Source organism: Rhopilema esculentum, chromosome 20, assembly GCF_057945365.1.
Source record: "Rhopilema esculentum isolate cy_ngs chromosome 20, ASM5794536v1, whole genome shotgun sequence".
Taxonomy (NCBI): Eukaryota; Metazoa; Cnidaria; class Scyphozoa; order Rhizostomeae; family Rhizostomatidae; genus Rhopilema; species Rhopilema esculentum.
The window spans coordinates 14773523-14794880 of record NC_142834.1 but is presented as its reverse complement, the minus strand read 5'-3'; the positions used below and the strand labels follow the sequence as shown (position 1 = coordinate 14794880).

Here is a 21358-nt window from a genome sequence, read left to right as displayed (position 1 = left end):
ACAGAGATTTTCACTTTCATTTTGGTTAGAGTACCTTATAATTAGTAATTAAGCTGGATTGCTTTTGCGATGACAAACAAACCTATAACTTCCATATTTTAGGCTGCAAAGATCTTAGCATCTCAAAACTGAAAGTCAGCCTTCGCTGTTTCTAGAAACATTATAGAAAAATTTAAAAATCCATTTCGACCTTTTTCTAGAAACTCTTTTAAAAAATGTATGCCTGTAAAGGTGGGTAAATTTAGAAATTTTTGTACAAAAATACAAAAACACTTCAAAATTTTGTACAAAAATAGTAAAAATTAAGAAAATTGCTATTTGCTAAAATTGCTTTTTGCTAATATTGCTAGCTCTAGAGGGGGCAGGCATAATTTTATATAATAAATTGCATTTAAATGGAAGAAAATCGTAGAAGCCAATTCAAAGAAAACATCTTCAAAAAACGAATCAATCTTTTGGAATATTTTGATATATATTTCTCGTCGTAAGACATTTACAAATTTCATTGAGGTTTCCAATCAACAATACTAAATATATCAAGCAAAATTTATTACTTCCATTCATGAAGACATCATCTTTAAAAGAAAAGGGGTGTTGAGCTTTGCAAAGAACATTGGGGCCAAGGTGAAAACTTCCCCATAAAAGGACAAAAGTAGAAATAGGGTTACTCTAAGGCATTAATAAGGGGGCTTATCCGAGCTCTACACCCCTAGCTCTCTATAAATACTAGGTTATCCAAACGATTCTTAAATTCTGTAACTAAATAGCGACGTAGCTTGAAGTGACAAAAAAAAGGCATCCTCTAGCACGATATTTTGGTCCCCAAGTTCTTGAGTCGCCGATAAGCAATTTTCAGATGAATGCTCCAACATGAAATCTCTACATACACTAAAGTTGAACAAAATGGTTAATCTGCTTTACAATAAAACAATATTTCTACCTACTTCTCAAAAATCGAATCAATTTACAAATAAGATGGAAATCTTAGCTGATTCATCAAATTCAAATTTTAAGCCAGAATTTCTAAACAATTCTTCGTGAACTTGAATTTCTCGAATAACGCGAATCGCTGCTACACACCATCCTGTGAAATACACGAGCTAACAGTTTTTCAAGCACTTTGAGGCATTTTACTTGGAAAACAAATATCATTTAAGGACTTTCAAATGGGAGTACAATTATGAAATTTCAGTCTCAAGTTATAAAACAAGATTCTTACAGCATTATCTTAACAAAGTCTGATAATTGATTCAAATGATATCCATATTTGGCGCTATCTAAACTAGAAAGACAATTACATGCAGCTTCCTGTTCACCTTGGCCCGGGCTGTGAGATTGATAGTATTTCTGGTAGAAACACTACGAGGCAATGTCTTTAGGGTACCAAAGCATCGTTGTGAAAATTGGGCAGACCTCCCCTCGCTAATGAGAGAGGAACGCGTCAATATTGGCACAGTTAAGAAATCATATTTTGCTTGAGTTCATAAAATGAGGGAAGTTCCTGGTGAGGGAAGTCTTCAGTTCAAACGAAGACTCCAGCTTTCAAACAACCAGCAAATTTTGAGTTATCGACAAAGCACGTTGCTAGCTAGCATTGTTTGAATACAGAGTATACAAGCAAGTTTCATTATTAAGAAACTTTCACAGATTGGTGTTTAATTGTAAAAAGCACTAGTAGCTTGTTACGGAGATAAAGATAGGGGTGATGGACTGAAGGCGCTTTACACAAAGGCGCAGGGGTACTAGGAAAACTATCATTCTGCGTAAAGGTACCACAAAGATTTGGCCTTTTGTGAACAGAAACAAGCTGCATGCTAGTAATGGAGCTATTATGCCAATGGCTTGTGTTGCTTCACAGGAGCTCGAGCTTTTGTTGCGTATTCGAACAGAGATTGCGTCATTAGGTACCAGGCTCCACAGTAAAATACATAGCTTCTTGAATGACTGGGTAGATGAGCTTGACATGTTCAGCTCCACGAATATTTAACTTGTTCATTGAATAGTGATGGACCATTTCAGGTATACTATCATATGGCTTGCTATGCTGCCCTAAGATAAACCTTCCTTCACGACAAGCTATTTTGAGGTGCATTGGCTCATCGTTATTCCTGTCAACAAATGAAACAAAGTCAGTTAAGAAACAAACAAATATCACGGTATAGAGAAAATACCATTAATATTGATACCATTTGTAATAAACTGCACGATCTATTTTAAAAGATTCTAAATTCTAATTTTGTTGTGGGATATGCCAATCAAATCACAATACTACACAATGACGGCACAAATGGGGGGACTGTTGAAGTGACATGGCCCCCACCCCCTAAGTTCTCAGCATGTTCGATTTTGCATTTTGTCTAAATTCGATGAGAAAAAGTTCGTAGATGGGTAATGTTTTGGCAAAGCATTCTTTGTGATGCAATTCTATAATATTGAAACTGTTTTTACGAAACCAAAAGGAAGTCATGGACGTAAAATTGACGTTGAGAATATGCCCTTTTGGTTGAGGGGCGTTTGCTGACAGTAAAAAGGGCGTGGCCTAAACTTTCCTCCTTTGTCTCACATCTACCTAATTGCTGGCGCCGCCAATGATACTAAGAACCGAGGCAGTGGAACAAAATATAGCAAATGGTGGCAAAACTAAGGACTGCGTCGAATCACGTGAGTCAAACAGCGCGCAGAAAACAGACAAACATTCGACATGGACCGCAATGAAATGAATTTTTATCAAATGGACGTCATAAATTTATAAACTGGCAATTCCTCTGGCTTCATTGACATTTTTGACGCAGTTCTTTAGAACTTATATGGAGACAAATCAAATTATTTTAAACATAGCTGCTTCAGAAAAGAGTATAAAGAAAGACTTACTTGAGTGACAATGAAAAGTCAGTTTTGGAACTTTCACTGTCCCTGATTAGGTAACTGCAATCGGGGACGTTTCTCAACAGCTCCTCCGCATCAAATCGGGTTATCTTTCCATGATACCATCTAAAATTGGATTTTTAAAAATGTATTATTTGCTAATACTATCAAATGTGATGTCTCGCGTAGCTATTCAGGTCAAGGACTTTCACGGAACTATTACCCAAAAATAATACATCAGAAATAACAAATCACTTAAATTTTTCAATACATGCAGCAATACAAATATCACGCAAGTCATACGGTGAAAATAAAAACTGCAGGAGCCTCGTTGAACTCTAGCGGGAATTCTACGAGCCTCCTCATGAGATCGAGGTCACTGAGCTGAGCAGGTTTATTACATTCAGATTTAAGATATCTTCTCAACTACTGCATAAGAGGTTATGTGATTCAAACAAACCATTGAACAGCGAACAAATATTCTTATTCAGAAATCCCACTTCTGCGAACTAACCCTCCTTTCTCCCGAGTGATTATGTTGACGGATACAGTAAATCTCTGCTTTAAAGAAATTCGAAATTTCATATCAGCTGCTACGTTTCATATATATATGCAAGAAAATATTTCTAAATGAGGCTGGTTGATTTCTTATATGTCCTTTTAGGAACTCTTTTTCACGATTTTTACTGTATGCCTGCTGATGCTCGAGCCCCCCCTCCCCCGTTTATATCAACCATTTCTCTACTCCCCCTGACACTTTGAGTGAATGGGGGTCCAATGTTGGAAGTAATTGTCCAAATAACCGTGACAGTTGTTTATAATAACCTGCATCAGTTACTTTGATTTTTTTACTCTTATCCATGCTTTGTGAGACGAAAGCATAAGCTGAACACAAATATAACTGAAACATACCCTTGGTTTTGTAATGGCATCGTGGGGTCGACTTCGAATACTCTTGGACTGTTAGACGGGGGCAGTTCAACTGATGACTGATTTTGTACTGGTGGCATACTCATTGGTCTATTATGTTGCGTTACTGAGCCGCCAACTTTTTCCATTGATCTCGCTGCCAGTGCTGCAGTTGGTGGAGGCAAGTTAGCGAATGCCTTTGTGAGAGATTTGTTGCTCCATTCCCATGGCGCGTCATAGTCATCCTTGACAGTCTGCTGAGGAGGCGCAGTTTTCTGACTAGGTGCGTGTGATTGGTGCTGTGGACGCTGCGTACGAGGTTGCTCCGTGGATTGGACAGGAGGCTTATGAAGTGCTTGTAGCAATTTTGATTTCTGTTCCCATGGCTCATCGTAGTCATCGGCTGGAGGTGGACTGGGTACGAAAATAAATCGGTTATTTGTAACGAAGATAGCATCGAATGACAGTTATTTAGCTGAAAGGCTCTTGCGCATCCGGCATGCTTTGCGTTAGCTGTCTTCTTACGCGAGGAGAAATTGATTGTATTTTGTATTTTCATGCAGTATGACATTAGGCAGGTTTTGAAAATATATTTGCAAAGCATGCTGGTTATGCAGGAGCCTTTAAGTTACACCTGTCGCAAAATATACAACTCTTTGTAAAGGTTAGCTTGCTATAGGCTCTATTTAGCAACACCCTCTATTAAGCCCCCCTCACCGATCAAAGCAAAAATATGAAACCCCCCTTTTCCTTAAGCACCCTATTTTCAGACAAGAACATCGGTGGACCGGTCTTGGTGCTCTCATGTGCAATGTTACCAATATCTTGAGGCTTGGGCCACGTGTTTAAAAATAAAAAGCAAGTGTTTTTTAAGCAAAAAGTCTAGTCCAGCTCGAGAATCCGAGTATTCTAACCTTCCCGGTAGGTTAGGTAGGTTGCAAAAAGGATAAAGCGATTTGTAAAAGAATCGTACGACATTCGGTACGGTATTGAAGGCCTCCGACATAAATCCAGATTGCATAGGAATTATGTCTCTTTGCAACTTTTTTGAAATAAGCTCAAAACACTAATAGTTTGCCTTTTTAGGATATCTAGAATTAATAAGCCTCTCTCCCTCTCCGGCGGCTTGAAAGAGCCTTCCTTGTATGTTTATATTGATATATCACATGAGACATGGGATCTCATGTGACCAGGTCAAGCTCGGTCTTGAAAATACGTGTCTATAGGACGTAATTCCTAACACAAATATGAATATGATGCCATCAATTGAACACACAGAGGCAAAACGAGCTACACTGTGACAACAAAGAGCTGACCTGTATCTCTTATTGTGTATCATTGAAAATTTGGACACGTTACGACTTTTCAAGCACGTTTGAATATACTACAAGAGTTTCTGCTTTTACGAAGAAATGTTGCAGAAACATTTAAAACGTTTTTTTCACTTTATTTTTTTAATTAATAATTTTTATTTCAACACGATATCCCATCAGAAACCTAAATACAAGTTATGATAAGCTAAAAAAAACTAAGAATGGAAGATAAAATTTTAAAAAATTATTTAATAATATTTGTGAATTTAATAATATTTGCGAATTTGACGTCTGATCTTCCTGGGAGTCGTGTTTTGATGCGGGCTTTCTGAGCTCTTCAAATGAGCTGATAAATGTTTGAAGGATATGTGTATTTCAGTATTCATAATAATAATAATCTAACTGCTACCAGGAAATGCATAAAGATAGAATTCAAACTGCTATTCAGTTGTTTATTTTACTGTTTTTCTTTATCATTTCGTTTCATTAAAATTTTTGTTAATGTTTATGTATATTAACTTGACAGATCATTTTGAGCTCGATCACTCCAATTCTCATTGTCGTTTAAAGCTTATTTTAATGGTTCTGAGAAATTAGTTTTATAGTATACAAAATATCCGAAATTAGAGACAAAATGGTTGCTGATTCGAAGGAAAATAAACAACAGCTCTTAGTAATTTTGAATTTGTAGTTGTACGATATTGTAGGTAGACAGTGATTAATTTCTTCTTAATTCTAAAACCAACAAAATCGAACTTAAGACCTGACTTCAACCGTGCTGGATAATTTCAATGGAACTGCCATTGGAAAAATTGCATACCTTTTTGGGACAGGTCATGGAAAAATTGTTCATTCCAAAGTTCAAGAGCCTTGAAATAACACCCCCCCCCCCGAAATAACACACTTCAAATAACTTCCCAGAGAACTGACAGCTTATTCCATTGACAGCTTGTATTTTCTGTGCAAAAGGGTAAAGTTATTGATTTTTCCATACTTCCTTGACACTGTTCTTCCTTCAGCCAAATTGCGGAAGCGTTCCTTGAAAATTCTAAGTATTGAAAATTTTATCCTTCATTTGCCTAAAGCTAAGCTTGCCTAAATCTTGAACAGACAGAAGCACAAACATTTTGTTCCATAAAGGAAAATCTTCTAGGAAACATAGGAGATTTGATATTTGCAAAGTACTGTCTTGGGTAATTTGAGAAGAGTTCTGAATAACCTCATGTTTGCTGTCCATTGAGTTGGGTGATATCTTAAACATTCAATGAAAGTGAACACTGAGCTGGATCACACTTAATTAGACAGATAAACATTCCATGGATTGAAGTCACAGTGAAACCTCAATATTAAAACTTAGTTACTGTTCCTTGTAAGTACCATATCATTACAGAAAGACTTTGGCTTTGACATTACAGAAACAAGGCTTTGACCACAATAAACAAATTTGGAACAAATTTATTGTTGTTCTGAGGTGCCTGTAAATTTTCAGGTTTAGGATAATGGCCTTATCACTTGAGGATAAAATATGGCTAGCTAGTGACCATTGCAACTTAAAGGCATAGCGTTTTGTAATACCTAGGAAAAAGTGTTCTTTCTTCTGATAAATCATTACAATTAGAACAATTCTCCACTCAACTCTTACCTTAAAACCAGGTGAAATCAAGACTTGCAACTTAATACCATCTTGATATGCACACCTGATCTATACAAGTCTGTCTACATGGCCTCAAGCACTTTATAAAAAACCAGTCTTCATAAAATAGCAAACTTTGAAAAACTTCCTACCTCTTGGGTGTTTGCATTGTGCCATTAACATATTGGTGTTCTGACTCCACCTTTACTTTGGCTCTGGCAGCAGCCATTTGTTCTTCGTAAGGGACATCATAAAGATCGTCCATTTCTGCAAGAGGTGGGTTTCCTGCATTTCCTTGCATTGTGGGTGTAGGTTTACCTTGTTTTGAAAAAGATAACTGCATGAAAAATTGCTAGCAAAGTTATAATCCACTAGCCCAATAAAAAGTTTGTGAATCCAGCTTAATATATCATAAGATTTTGAACATATACAAAAGAGATAAAAGCAATAATTTTAGCATTCCAAATGCCACTGTGCATGGAATTACAAAAGTTCAACAAAAGATATTTACTTTTTCTTCAAAGACTCTTATTCTGAGGTAACATAATTCAATATCAACTGAGCCACAAGATTGCTTTTTTTACAATTTCATAACAGAAAATTTACAATATGAACTTGACATCTCTTACCAGAAATGTATTGACATCCAAAGAACAGGTAGAAAAATTCAAAATAACTAAAAATGCTAAATAATGATAAATGTTAAAATTGTCATTTTTTTAAATAATCAGTCCTGAATCACAAATTCATCACACCACTGTTTTTTAACTCTTTGAAATTTCTCTTGATTGTTGAGCCATTTAACAGAGAGAACATGCATTTGAAGACAAAATTTTTTTGGATTGTTAAAACAAAACACATTATGTTTCTTTTACATTATAATACTCTGAGCTCTGAGCTCTGAATTCTGAACAAAAGTCTAAGCAGAGGAAACAGCTTTGAACACAAATATGACCTTCTATGATTAACAAACCTGCATCATATGGAACAGTGTAGTCTTCATCTTCTTCAAAACTGCTTTTGGGAAGGCTTGCAGGTGCCTTAGAGTCCCATGGGTCTGTATAATCATCCTTGTGTTTCGTTTTCATGTCACGTGGTTTAGATCTTGCATCCCATGGTTCAATGTAATTCTCACGGGATGTAGGTTGTGGCTTCTGGGTATGTGGAGGTGCATGGGACCCTCTTGAATCATATGGATTTGTATAATTATCCCCTTGTGGCACCCTCTGATTGGCAGCAGGTCTCTGAGATGCTGCATTTGATGTTCTGGTATCCCAAGGGTCACTGTAGTCATCACCCCCTGGTCTTGACATAGCTTTAGGCTAGGCCATGGAAAGCGAAAAAAATGTTTCAACTTTTCTGAGTGTTGATAAAAGTGTTGATAAAATGATTCTTATAGAGTTCGAATTGATCACAGACATTTCTTGTGGCATGTAATTTGAGACAGACTATAGTAGTTTATTTTAACCTCTGTGTCTATGGCCCCGGGGTAGTCATAGTCTTTTGCTCCTTGGGGTATTGTCCGAGTAGTATTGTAAAGTGAATTTGTAAGTAGCGTAGCTTGTATTTATGTTTTGTAACTTTTTAATGGATATAAAAAAAATCTTATAGAGGGAACCCAATATGTTTTTTGTGAAATGGGAATCAGGAACTGAGAATTTTTTATGAGCAGGGATCGGGCTAAAAATGTGGCAGGAATTCTGGCATTTTCCGGCATTCAAGTTTTCATTAGCCTTTATGTCTTGAATTATTTTTAGCTTTTAGTAGCAATGAGTAAATATATACAAGGCTGATAAAATCAGGCTGATAACAAATAAAATCAGGGAAAAGAGAGATAATTAAGAGCCATAGTTTGTTTTCTTTATATACATATTATTGTACCTGCAATTTATACGTTCAATTCATTTTTATGCTTTCTTTATTACAGTAGAATCCTGTTATAACGTACTTGGTTATTACGTACTTTCAGGTATAACCTACTGGTGTGCTTGGTCCTGGCAAAAAGTGTGCTTGGTTTTCGTCAATTTTTACTTACCCTCATTACAACATACTTCGGATAAAACATACTTAAGTCACTGGTCCCTTAAAGTACGCTATAACCGGATTATACTGTATGCTGTTGTTACCGTTCTTAAACTTCAATTCAGTTAATTACAATGCTTAAAAAGCAGGGCCCTTAACTTGATAGTCTTATCGGAATTTTTTCTAAGGGTCCTAAACAATGAGTAAAAATAATATATGAAGTTATTTTATTACTGTTTTTTGTATTAGCAATTGTCATTAGTTAAGATTTAGAATTTGTACTGTAATCTCTTCACAAATTTGTATTTAAACTTTAACTTGTATTTCTTGTTGTTTGAAATGAAAACGAATTTGAATTTGAATTGACTTGGCAGATTGACAAATAATTCAACTATTTCATAAAAAAATTGACTTCAGAAATGTTGAATTCAAACCTGGACATAGGAAAACCATTTTTACATCTAGCACTAATAGTTTTGGGGGAGAGATGAACACAACTTGAACTCTTATTTACTGACAAGTAGAAGGAAGTTATTCAACGACCTGGCAGAAATCCCAGTTTACCAAAGCCCTTAACCAACAAACAACATCACACAAAATAAAATTAGGCCCGATATCTCATTTACAGGCCATAATTCTCATAAACTGCCGTCATTCTAATATTTCCTTTTCAATTTCCACAAAGACTACAATACCTAGCTTTTATAGACCGGGTTATCTCAGGATTTCTGGACACCTCTTCGCACTCAAAAATGACAATAAAAATGACATCGTAAAAAAGCAATTGGATACCTTTTCTGGAATTGTCGGTTTCGGCTTCTTTTTTGAATTATCAAGACTTCTTGCATAGTCCCTCATTTCCGCAGCGTTTAAACTTGAAGTTGTATTTGGTTCGATAGATGAATACGGTCTCGATACTTTCGGCGAATACTTCGACCCAGGGCAAAATGGTGGAGGGTAGTCCGGGATAGGTGGCTTCGGTTGACCCGGTGGTTCTGTTGCAAAAAGACCCTCTGGATCCATGTAACCTTCATCATCTGATTCACCTGAGCCAACTGAACCTGTGCTGCCGTCCTTTTGTTTGGGTTTCTTCTTTACGCCTATAAAATTTCTGAATTTACTGCCGAAATTTCCCTTCCCTGCTCCACTCGCCATGTTGTATACTAAGTATATCTTGGGGATAGTCACGTGATATATGGCAAATGAGGAAGTAAGAAACGAGGGCGGAAAACAAATGATCGATGGCGAATCTTCTCATTTGGTCATGATTAAAATTCCTTTCATCTTTTTCAATGATCTTCCTTCAAAACATGTGGGGGTAGAAACCTTAGCCTGTAAGTTGCTAGGGAGTCAAGCCGAATTTGCGTCAAAAGCTATAGTTTTTCGGATATTTTACGTGCTGACCAATCATAAAAATTTTTTTGATGCAGGAAGAGGGCAATTGGAAATACGCAACTTTACATTGCTCATGACTCAACTAGCATTGCAAAAGTAATTCGTTGGTGATGACAAGCAGCAACAAACTTTTTTCAAAGTAGCAACTGACAGTAACTTTTTGCAGCTAAGGAATACCCTTTTTTGCAAGAAAAGTGTCCTATTTTGTCTAGAAAGTGCCTTTTCTCTAGAAAAGCACCCTTCCTCACAAAGAAATTAAGTTGTTCTAAAAAAGATAACCTTCTCTATTAGAATAACTTAATATATAACGTGCAAACGTTTTTTGTAAAAAGTTGCAATAAAGATTGCTACAAAGGGTAATTTTTAAGCTAAAAGGGTGGTATTTGCATGATTGGAATGTTCTGACTACATGCAGCGGGATTTCTACGTCACTGATCCCTTCATTCTACGTTTCAAGCTGCAATCAAGATGCTGTGCGCTTCTGGCTTACCGCCGAGAAGGAGATTTTCATTACTTAAAATTAAAATCTGACGGCGGGTTCTCATACAGGATAGGGTTGCTCAGGCTTTTTGGGTCAAAAGATTGCAGCAAAAGTTGCCTTTGGGCCAGTCAACCCCAGCCTAAGCACCCCTGTCCTAAAAATTTTTCCACATTTGAAATGCATTCAAAAGTATTGAAAAGTATTTAAAAAGAATTTTTAAAGTAAAATCTAAGAAGACCCAAGAACAGTCTGACTCCTTAAAGGTTCTTCTTTGTATCAGGGCCTTCGACGAAGGGCCCCCCACTTTTTTGGAAAACAGTTAAGCATTTGCTCAAAATCCTCTGTTATGATTGTAAAATTTTCCTCTGCCCCCACCCTGGGTACAAGACTCATCCTATATGATATGAAAGAGACTCTCCTATTTTATATATAAAGTGAGTCTTGTACCCAGGGTACCTCCCCCCCCCCCACTTTCAAACCTACGTCGAAGCCCATGAGCATAATAAAGAGTTGCCAACACAGAATTTGTCAAACCAGAAGGGTTGTTAAGTGAAAGGAAGCTGAGCCTCCCAAATCTATCTGAAATGAGAAAAGAGGGCCGCAGTACCGTTTCTACGGGGTAGGGCATGGGGCCATGGCTCCAAGAAATTCTCTTGGCCCGTTAGACAGGACATATAGCCTGACAATCTGACATTCAAGCTAATGTTTCTTTCTCAACAGATTCTTGTAGTAGGGAGTCCAGGCTTTCATAATCTGCCAGGTGACTTTTTTAAAATGCCTGGATGTCACGGGACTGATGACGTCATTTAACAGTAAAAAGTCAGACAAAATAATCGCTACCTCTTTACTGGAGTGTTATTTTCTGACGCAAGTTACATGAATCGTCTCATTGCAAGCTTTCAATTGATGTTCATTTAAGAATGATTTGCCGACATCAGTATTCTTATTATGACGTCATTAAATGATAAGTTGGCATAACTTTGTATTAATACGAGGCTGGATGTCAGCAAAAGCATTTCCTCCATAATTTTTCAATCAAATAATTAGTATTTAGATCATTTAAATTACGTTTGTGCGAACTGCAGTAGCCAAAGTTCGAATAAGGTAGTGCTATCTGACGAGTCAGTCACTTCTTCCTAAGAAATGCTCAGTGCAAGTGCGTTGCGTAAGAACCTCAGTGTAAATGGTAGCACATTCCCCTCCCACGCGTCGGCTTTCTGAAGTTAACTCTTGAGTTTGAGATCAAAAAATTTTGTAATGAGCGTTTCCACAACGAGATAGCTTTTTAACAATGTCAGATCACAAAATTACAAATTAACTCACGTTAATTCATTGTGGAAAGCAAGCTTTAGGGTTGCTCTTTTATATTTTGCTCAATGCGATTCTTTATTGCATTTATTTATCTTAAAAACGAATATTTTTGGCCATGCATGGGTGCTTTTTCCGTGAATATTCAAACTTGTCGGCAAATGAAAGTTGTCTCACTCGCTATGTTGATAAATGAGGCCTGAACACCTCCTTAGAGCTAAAAAGCTAGCCATCACACTGCTAACACCCTGTTAATATAAAAACAAATCAAGAACAATCCAGCCTCAGGTTTTTAAAAAAAAATAAGAACAGTCAGCCTGAACTAAAATTTACGGATTCTTATAAAAAAGGCTATAGCCCCACCTACTTTTCAACTGAAGTAGATACTTATAGTGTGGCATCAAATATAACGGTGGGAAAACGACCATTAAAGTTTGAGCCCCACCCCAACACCAGAATGTGATCAGAGGTTCCTGCATCTCAAGAACAGCAGATTTCAAACAGAAAAACAGCAATCATTTTCAAGTGTAATCGATCATTTATTTCAATAGGAAATTAATGGCTTTTTGATTCTCGGAGACTGGACAATCTTCGCCTCTTCATGTGCAACTCATGTCTCTTCTCCTTGGCCTCCTTCGCTCTCTTTGCCAATACTTTAGCATATTCTGCAGCCTCGTGCTTAGCCTTGGCTGCACGGCCTCGTTTGAGGGACAACTCGTGTCTCTTGCGTTGCACCCTTTGTGGGGTAACCAATCGCTGAATTTTGGGGGCTTTAGACTTTGGTTTCTTTGGCTCAGGCTTCCCTTCTTTTGGCTCAATTGGTCGTCTGATGACATATTGCCTGACATCATCAACTTTGCTCAGGTTGAAAAGCTTTCGGATTTTACCTAAATAAAGAAAACACCATCAATTGTCATCTTGAACAAATTTTCAGTAACGGGACTAATAGCATTAGGATGTACTGACTACTTAGAGGGTACTTCAACATGCAAAACCTATTGAAAATTTCACTGCAATTTTATTGATAATGTAAATCCTATGATGGCTGATACTGTGTCACAGTGGCTTTTAGGGGACATTCTGCTGCTCTGTTATGCATTGAATGTGCAGAGACTTTTTGATGGTCTTAAAGGTATCCCACAAACTAGTGAGATGAAAATTATATCTAACAGTAACTCCTTGCAAATAGTTCACATTCCTTTTCAAGTAATCTTTTTCTCTTTTAATATTTTATTTTCATGCTTGTTTTCTGCTTGTATGTCCTGACAAGTAAACATTGCTTAAATATTTCTCTATGCTTTGGCCATGGGGTAGGAAAGGTCTTGGGCTTCTCTTGGTATTGTCCTTGTTATGTTAGTAGAGAAGTTTGTAGTTATAGAGATAGTAAATCCAATCAGATAAATTACAATGTTGAATTTTAATAAAAATTATATATTTCATTTAGAGTATAAATAAAAAAAACAAGGTTGGCAATGGGCTTTCAAACCTTTTAGGTTAAGTAAACTGAGAATATAGATTGTTTTAAATATTTAAGAAAAATATCAAGAAAAAATAAATGTGACAGTCCTTTCGTCATTTAATTCTAAACAGCAGGTAAAGGCTTATCTGCCCATATCAATTAGGGGCACATGATTATGATGAACTGAGTGTCAGACTATTTATGGTACTAAGCAGCAACCAGGCAACAAGCTCTTAAAACATTATATCTTGTGGAATGTTTGCCATTAGTTGGCAAGGCTTTTATAAGGTTGTGGTATGGCTTTCAACACAGGAGTTTATCACTTTCTACCTGGTTAATTTTCATTAAAACTTGATCATAGAAAAGGATCATACATGTCTAAATATTTAGGATTTAATAAGAAGCAAATATAAAAAAATTAAGGCCTGGCAGTGCCCTAAAGAGTAAATCTATTGATCAAAATTCATTTCTGCTGACAAAGGAGATCTGTATGCTAAGTACCTGCTCGTTTTGGTCCAAGTCTTCTTGGTACAACTCTGTCAGTCAATCCAGGGATGTCTTGTTCTCCCTTCTTGATAATGCAAAGGTTGAGGACACTGAGGTTGGCATCTACAATGCACCCACGGACAGATTTGCGCTTGCGCTCTCCCTTCCTTCTTGGTCTGTAACAAGAGTGTCCCTTTTTCAAGAGCAGCTTCACACGCTGGTTGGTCATGACACCCTGCTTCATGGGGAACCCTTGCTTATCATTTCCACCAGTGATGCGGACAACATAGCCTTTCCATTCCTCACCAAGGCAATCAGCACTGACTTCCTGAGCCATGCGTTTTTCATAAAAGTTCCTGACTTTGAGCTCATCATCAATCTCAATTAGTTTCTGTGAGCCATTAGCAGGGTATGCAATGTTTAACTACGACAAAGACATCAAATTTAAGATCTTTGTTTAAAAGACTGTTCTAGAATTGAAAACTTTGTTCTTCAATAAAAATAAAATGCCTTTGATAAAAAAACTTTTTAAGGGCACTAGGAGGATTTAAAAGGCAAAATTATTAGCCCCATACAAGCTTCTGGTTGCTGGGGGAAAGGACTTAAAAAATCCAGGAGATTACAGACATGTAAAAGAGTTCTTGATAACTGTAACTTGTCACCTTTCTGTATATTAAAAAAGTATATATTATCTTCCAAGTATATATTAAAAAATCTGGCATAACAGAACTCTGGAATACTGGCATTTGCAACAGATACATTCAGGAAGAAATTTCAAGAGGAAAAACCTATGCGGTAATGAACCAAGTCTTTTGGAACAGGCAGCTGGATGAAAATGGGAAGAAAATATGGCTCTATCAAGACATGCACAAGGAGCTGCAGTGAGGCTGTTGTGATGCAACAAACCATGTTGTGATACATGTTTGATGCAAATCCTGCAAAATCACAAGCGGCCATACCAAGACCAAACTTTGAAGTAGCCTTTTTCGCAATAAGAAGTCCACCATGTTGAGTTACCTTTTAGGCCCATTTTAAAACAAGTTTTGAACGTACGATTCAATTGTCATGCAGAAAACCGACGCAAGTTTGTATCCTATAAGCTCTTCTGGGACGAGACAAGGTGTATAGGAGATATCATTTCCCCCAAAGTTTTTAGGCATTTTCACCGAGAAATATATTATCATAAATATCACTTGAACGATTTTTTAGGAAAATGCAAACTAAACAATTCCAATCCTGAATTTTATAATTTGAATGGCACTTCAATTATCTGTCCAATGCCACTAGATAACAACTGTAAACTTCTGAACATGAATTTTCTATAAATGCAAGAGTTCATCGTGTGTATCAGAATCGAATGATATCTAAGCAATCTCAAAAGATATGGAAATATTGTTTAAAGCATGAGTAGGAATAATGACAGTTGACATGTTAGTTAAATTTTATGTAATAGAAAGGGACAAGGAAAGTGGAAAACTACCTTCATTTTGGTGGCCTATTTGATGCCTCTCCAAATCACATTCGAGACATTACACTTCAGAGAAAGGCCTATCGAGGCAACCGCGCAGCAAAAAGTCTGGATCGAAATTCAGCACGAGGCTCCAGTATTTTAATTTGTATCGAGGCTGTGAGTAAAATGGCGGCAAAACTACGAAGTGATTCTGTCTGATAAAGACGCAGATATGAAGAGAAGAAAGTTGTTGTTTAAGAATTAAATATGCTTCACGAATTGCTACTTGCATTATCCGGAATCCCAGGATCTCTGTTTAGGGAAAATCCTCAGAATAAAGAAATCGAGGTTTGGCGAATAAACCTTCTCAGCCATCAGTCTATTTCCCATTGTTTTTTTTCAAAATAAGTTTTCATAACATAACAAAGCATAAATATATCATGTTGAGGCTAAAATCTTCTACAGCTATTTATAATTATTTAATTGTCTTTTATATTTATTTCAATGTTTCAATAATTATTTCAAAGTTGTAAACGCACTACACAAGACTCATCCGGCAGGCCATCAGACCAACCAGACCAGACTGCAAAGTTTGGGTATGCGCGGGGAACGCGTTTGGGTATAGACTTTTGTGTGAACTCCGTGCATAGCCTAATCTAGAGCCCTAAAAGTGCTACTTAAAAATGAAATCCCGCAGCTTTTACCTGTGATTTTGCAACATGATTTGTTCCCGCGCAAGCGTAAGCGAAAGAAAATAATTCCCCACGCAAAAAAAATTCTTTGCACTCTGGCAGCCAGAGTGAGCATGATGAACTATTTTTACCCGAACAGATAAAGGAAGCCTAAAACTATGACAAAACATCATTTTTTAAAATGATTTCTGTCGGCTTTTTTATTTGAACACCCCACTAGAATTTTTTCCAAAAAAATCAGTCAAACAGCAAACTGCGATGTAAGGGGCCTATTATAGAAGGTCTATAAGCTGCAAATAGCAGTCAAAAACAGCATTAAAATAATTCGCAAAAAGGCAACTGTGATTGCAAGACGTGCCCTGGCACAAAAAGTGAAATACTCGCTTTAAATACTAAGGAAACATTGATAGAAGTAACTTGTTTTGCATGGCGTTGGATTAAACCTTGTTCAATATCTATTGAGTGCATATCTTTTGAAAACTTTCTTACTTGATAAAAATGGTTGCCAATTTACACCAAAAGATGCAAGACGCATCTTATGCTGAAGCCGTAATCTGCAGAAAACCCATTGCCAGAGCCATAGGTCGCATATAGAAAGAGGGTCAAGGCCGTGAAGCTGCAAACCTGTAATAAGCCCCCATGTAACATTCACATTGTTAGGAACAATTTTTGTTAGCTTGTTTGTGCAAATTTTCTATATTGGCAAGGAAACACAAAGGCAGCCCCACAAAAGACTTACTTGACACCCTAATTATTTTATAAAAATTTTCCTGGCTCAATTTACTTAATACATTGATCGTTATTATAGCATCATATTGTACCGCATGTAATCTAGTATATTTATGGACCCTAATAATGTGGTTGTTGCTCACTGAACTAACCCATAAAGTCTTTAATTTCTATTAAACTTGTTAAAAATGTATAATTACAACTAATATTTACTTTGCCAGGAAGATTTACTTTGCCTTTTCATGAGCCTTGTAGCTCAAGCCTAATATCGCTCAATTGTCCGACAGTAAAATATCACATGAAATTTAAGGACAGAATTATTGTTGTGTAAGGCCTTGCTCTACGCAAAATGAATGTACTTCAAAAAACAAGCCCCTAAGAAACTCAAGCACTCTATTTAACACCTCTAGATGACAAAGCCTCGAAGGCATCTTTAGGAGGAGTGCAAAAAGTTTCAGAAAACAGTTTAAAAAAGAAATTGGCACCTTTTTGGCATTGATAATGGGGTTGTAGAAGCAAGCTGTCACGTTTTTTGCTTAATCTTGGTTTCCAGTAAATGTTGCCTGATAGCAGAATGGCATGTTTTAGTTGTTTTAGTTTCATACTCTGAAGAGTAGTAGGATGAAATAGATTTGTGGTAGGAAAAAATATCTAACTTTTCGAAATTCTGTATCTTTTTTGCAATCTTGAATAACATGGCCTTGAACATTACATTTATTTTTTACATTTCAATCAGGTTGTGAGAGAAATTGAGTTTATCCACCCAAGTGAAATTGAGCAACTGCAATTGCTTTGCAAGCTTGGGTCTTACTATCAACTCTTTGTCAGCTTCATACGGAAATATGATGTAAACCTCACATCTGTGCAAATCTTTACAAATGCAGGTATTTATTTCAGGCAAACCTTTTTTGATATGTCTTGTATTTATTTATATTGATTCTATTATGTTAACTTTAAGAATCATAGTCTACTACACACTTTGTAATTCAGTTGCACCAAAGGTAGTTTTATGCCTGAAAGAATGAGAGCTGTACTTTGAATAAAACCTATTGGTGCCACCCTTCCTGAAAATCATGCCTTCGTTTATTAGAGTCTTCCTTTTTTTCTCAAGAAACAAGATTTACTATTTACTAAAGAGATGATTAACAAACAATTTTGCACTCCTCCAAAAGCATACCTGAAAGCACAATGTAATCTGTTTTATGACCTTGGTTTGTGCCACTTTCTGCATTAACCTTTTTTGCAGTATGTGTCAGGCTCTTAAGAATAAACTAATTGAAAATGTTTGTTCAGATAAAATACTTTGAGTAGAAATGAAAACTGACGCACTCCGGTTATAACTTTCAATGCATCAGTTTTCAATGTAAATAAAGACTTTCTTACCTTTGCAGCCAATTTCTATATATTTAGACAAAAATAGTCCTTGCCATAGAACTAAAGGAAACATTTTGTTTGTAAATCTTGGATGTCTCCTTGACCTTTTCGGTTATGCGCCATGTCAACTGAAATAAAGCATCAGAATCTCTCTAATAGGATAAACTAATATTACTGGAGCAGGGCAGTGGCATGCTCCAACAGGACATGAATGGGGAATTAAAGCGTCCCTTCCCTCCACTAGCTTACAGGTGGACCTGACCCGACTGGTACCACCTGGCAGGGTTCCCAAGCTCAGGGCAACGAGCGATGGCCAACAGCTAACTCAGCAGGAGACCGGCAAGGAGGGCGGGTGAGCTATCTCTCCAGGGTCAATGGCTTTGGGCGGAAGAACTCCTGGAAAGAGGGATGGTGTCCCTTTAAAAACACTGTAGATGTGGTTCTGGGGGCCCATCTCTACTATTAGCCCCTATCTATGACCATGACAACAAACCAAAACTCAGATTTTGGGATCGTTGGAGGGTCATGGTAGCCAACCTTCTTATAGAAGATGGTACCTGATGATGATGAAGATTATTTAAATCTGGATAATTTATTATCTACTTCCTAGATATTGGTGATAGTGATTCAAGAAATGGCATCTACATTAGAGCATTTGCTTCTGGCTTCAAAGAAATCCTAAAACCATATCAAGAAATTCTTATTAGGCTGGAAAATGAAGTATGAAAATGTGTTTTAAATCCCATTACATTTTTTGTTATAGTAAAAAGTAAGCTAATGCGATTAGATTTTGTAAGGTCAAGTAAAAAGTTGTTTATTTTTTAAAATTTTCAAACCCAGTTATCTTTATCAGTCAGGAACTTTGCCCTTCTGAAAAATATATCAATATAGAGCATTGTTTCTCAAATTGTATCACTGTTTTTTTGATCCAGTATTTTATATACCTGATAAATATCCTTCTAATTTCTTTCTTACATTAAATTTTATGGAAAGAAATGGACTCAAAGTTGTTAATCAAAACTTTCGTCCCTGGTTGGAGTCTCTGGCATGACCAAACTTTCACTCAGAGTGGGGAGAGTCGCCAGCTCTCTGTTATTCCAGGCGTAGGAATCACGAGGTGTGCTCACATCGAGAGGAAAGACCAGGACACTGTTTTTCTATAATTGGCCATTTTCTTTGCTGATCATATAAATTACATAATTTGTTTTTAGGTTCTCAAGGATTCAGCTATGCCACTTTCTTACATCTTTGGTGCATTAGAAACAGTAAGAATTTGCTGATATTCACTTTATTAGATTGATCCTTTTTTGCATCCTTTTTTGCAACACTATACTTTATTTGATGATTGTAAGAAATTTTTTGCAGTTAGTTTCAGATTATAATTCTTTTGAAACACATATTTTGCCCTGTTAGTTTTAGCCATTGAGAGCCATGAAACTCTTTTGGTGGCATATCATGAAAATGTTAAATGCAATCTAGTTAAGGATATTATCAGGAAAAATCAGATTTCTATCAATGCTGGTGAAAGCCTTTAAGACTTTGGATTTTTCACAATATTCTGGAATGCAACATTTTGTAGAAATTAACAAACTGGAGCCCTGGGTGGAAATGGTATTAATCCTACTCCTAAGTTAATTTTCCTTTTCCTATTTTTTTTTTTTTTACTCCAGATTGGTTGTATAGCCTTTAGGAGTTAACGATTGAAGATTGAAGAACTGTTTTATGGTGTATTGAACTCTTGAAATTAAGATATTGTACTATATCCTAGCTTATACTGTGTTCTTGTAATTTGGTAATTTTTTCTTAAATCTTTTTCTTGCAGTATCATATTCTTTTCCCAATATTAGCTGAGCTCATTGAGATCATTGAATCAAAGAAGGTATGTTGTAGCCTTGGGGGCACTTGATTTCATTTGTCTAGATAAAAAGGCTACAGAATAATATACTAATTTGCATTCTGTACAATATAATCAAATATAATTATGGCCTGGGGTGATCGCTTGAAAGCACGACCCGGTAGCTCAGTTGCAGAGCACTTGATGTGCAAAGTCAGGGGTTGTGAGTTCGAGCCTCACTCAGGTCGGTAATTTTCCCGCACTATCTATTAGTTGTCGTTAAAATCCTGTTGTCTTTACACTTACGAATATAATTAGGAAGAAGTAAAATTGTACTAGAGAAAAATAGCAAATTTATTAATGATATTTCGACAAACAATCCCATTAGTATTTTGGTGTATTGGTTGAAGGCTTTCAGCTTGGTTTTATGAATCTGCTTGAAATGGTTCTCTGTATACTATTGTTTGATAAATTTTCTAGGTTCATGGATGCCAGATTCTAGATCTGTTGCATGAGCACTCATTATGTGGAATGCCTGATGTTAAAGATGCTTTAGAAAGGTATTTTTTATCAAACCTAACCCATCAGTAATTGGTTTTTGTCTGGAATGTTTACAAATCTGATGGTTTAATCTCCATAGTAAAGCCTGTCTACAAATGTGATGGTTTATTCTTCATGGTAAAGCCTGTCTGCAAATCTGATGGTTTATTCTTCATGGTAAAGCCTGTCTACAAATCTGATGATTTATTCTTCATGGTAACGCCTTTACTGTTTTATTGATCTGAGGCCCTTTTACATTTTCCAGGATTAACAATTTTTGTTTCAGGGTTCTTCATGTCTGTCATTCAGTGCTTTTTAAGCAGCTCAGTGCTTGGATGTTACATGGCAACTTACTGGATCAGTACAATGAATTCTTTATTGCGATTGGCCCTCAAAAGCAGGGAGAGAAAGCCAAAGAAGATGAGCCAGCTCTACAGCCCCAAGCTGGGGTCATCATTAGAGGCATCACTGGTAGAGACCTAGAAAAACTGAAGGTCGGCTATTCAGCTTCTGTGACTTTTGTAAAAATATGATAACCAGAGTTTTAGCTTGTCTTATAGAAACTGTTTGCCACATAAAGCCTTTTATTGACTCAATTTTTTATATTCTTATTCTTAAGCCATTACCATTAAGTTGTCCTGATCTTATTTTTTATGGTAGCTTAATATATTTCGGCTTGTTGCTACCTTGCTTCTGAGGTAGTTTTTATAACACTGAGAAGCTGTGCATAACAAGCAATGTCCTGGTGTTTCCTCTTGATGTGACCACACCTTGTGATTCCTGCACCTGGGATTAGAGAGAGCTTGTGACTCTTTTCACTCTACGTGAATGTTTAGCTCAAACCCCAGACCTTTGGATCTGTAGTCAG

General features: G+C 36.6%; 3 protein-coding genes across 3 annotated transcripts in view; 1 reads left to right on the top strand and 2 right to left on the bottom strand.

Annotated features, from left to right (window-relative positions):
• Positions 1-438: 438 nt before the first annotated feature.
• LOC135687012 (SH2 domain-containing adapter protein F) lies at positions 439-9926 on the bottom strand. Its single transcript, XM_065203439.2, has 6 exons — positions 9535-9926; positions 7694-8042; positions 6873-7038; positions 3778-4188; positions 2872-2991; positions 439-2108 (listed from the first exon to the last, which is right to left on the bottom strand). The coding sequence occupies exons 1-6, from the start codon at positions 9895-9897 to the stop codon at positions 1901-1903; spliced, it is 1617 nt and encodes a 538-aa protein (XP_065059511.2). The 5' UTR covers positions 9898-9926; the 3' UTR covers positions 439-1900.
• Positions 9927-12444: 2518 nt separating this feature from the next.
• LOC135687015 (small ribosomal subunit protein eS6) lies at positions 12445-15482 on the bottom strand. The gene is made up of 3 exons (XM_065203442.1): positions 15352-15482; positions 13887-14295; positions 12445-12813 (listed from the first exon to the last, which is right to left on the bottom strand). Exons 1-3 carry the CDS (start codon positions 15355-15357, stop codon positions 12482-12484), a joined length of 747 nt encoding a protein of 248 aa, XP_065059514.1. The 5' UTR covers positions 15358-15482; the 3' UTR covers positions 12445-12481.
• Positions 15483-15530: 48 nt separating this feature from the next.
• The window catches only part of LOC135687011 (gamma-tubulin complex component 4), a 23494-nt gene continuing 17666 nt past the window's right edge, over positions 15531-21358 (top strand). The window contains exons 1-7 of the mRNA XM_089114252.1: positions 15531-15669; positions 17479-17626; positions 18727-18836; positions 19328-19381; positions 19939-19995; positions 20431-20510; positions 20777-20984. Of these exons, the coding sequence (XP_088970378.1) occupies positions 15589-15669; positions 17479-17626; positions 18727-18836; positions 19328-19381; positions 19939-19995; positions 20431-20510; positions 20777-20984 (738 nt within the window). The 5' untranslated portion in view covers positions 15531-15588. The remainder of the gene's footprint in view (positions 15670-17478; positions 17627-18726; positions 18837-19327; positions 19382-19938; positions 19996-20430; positions 20511-20776; positions 20985-21358) is intronic.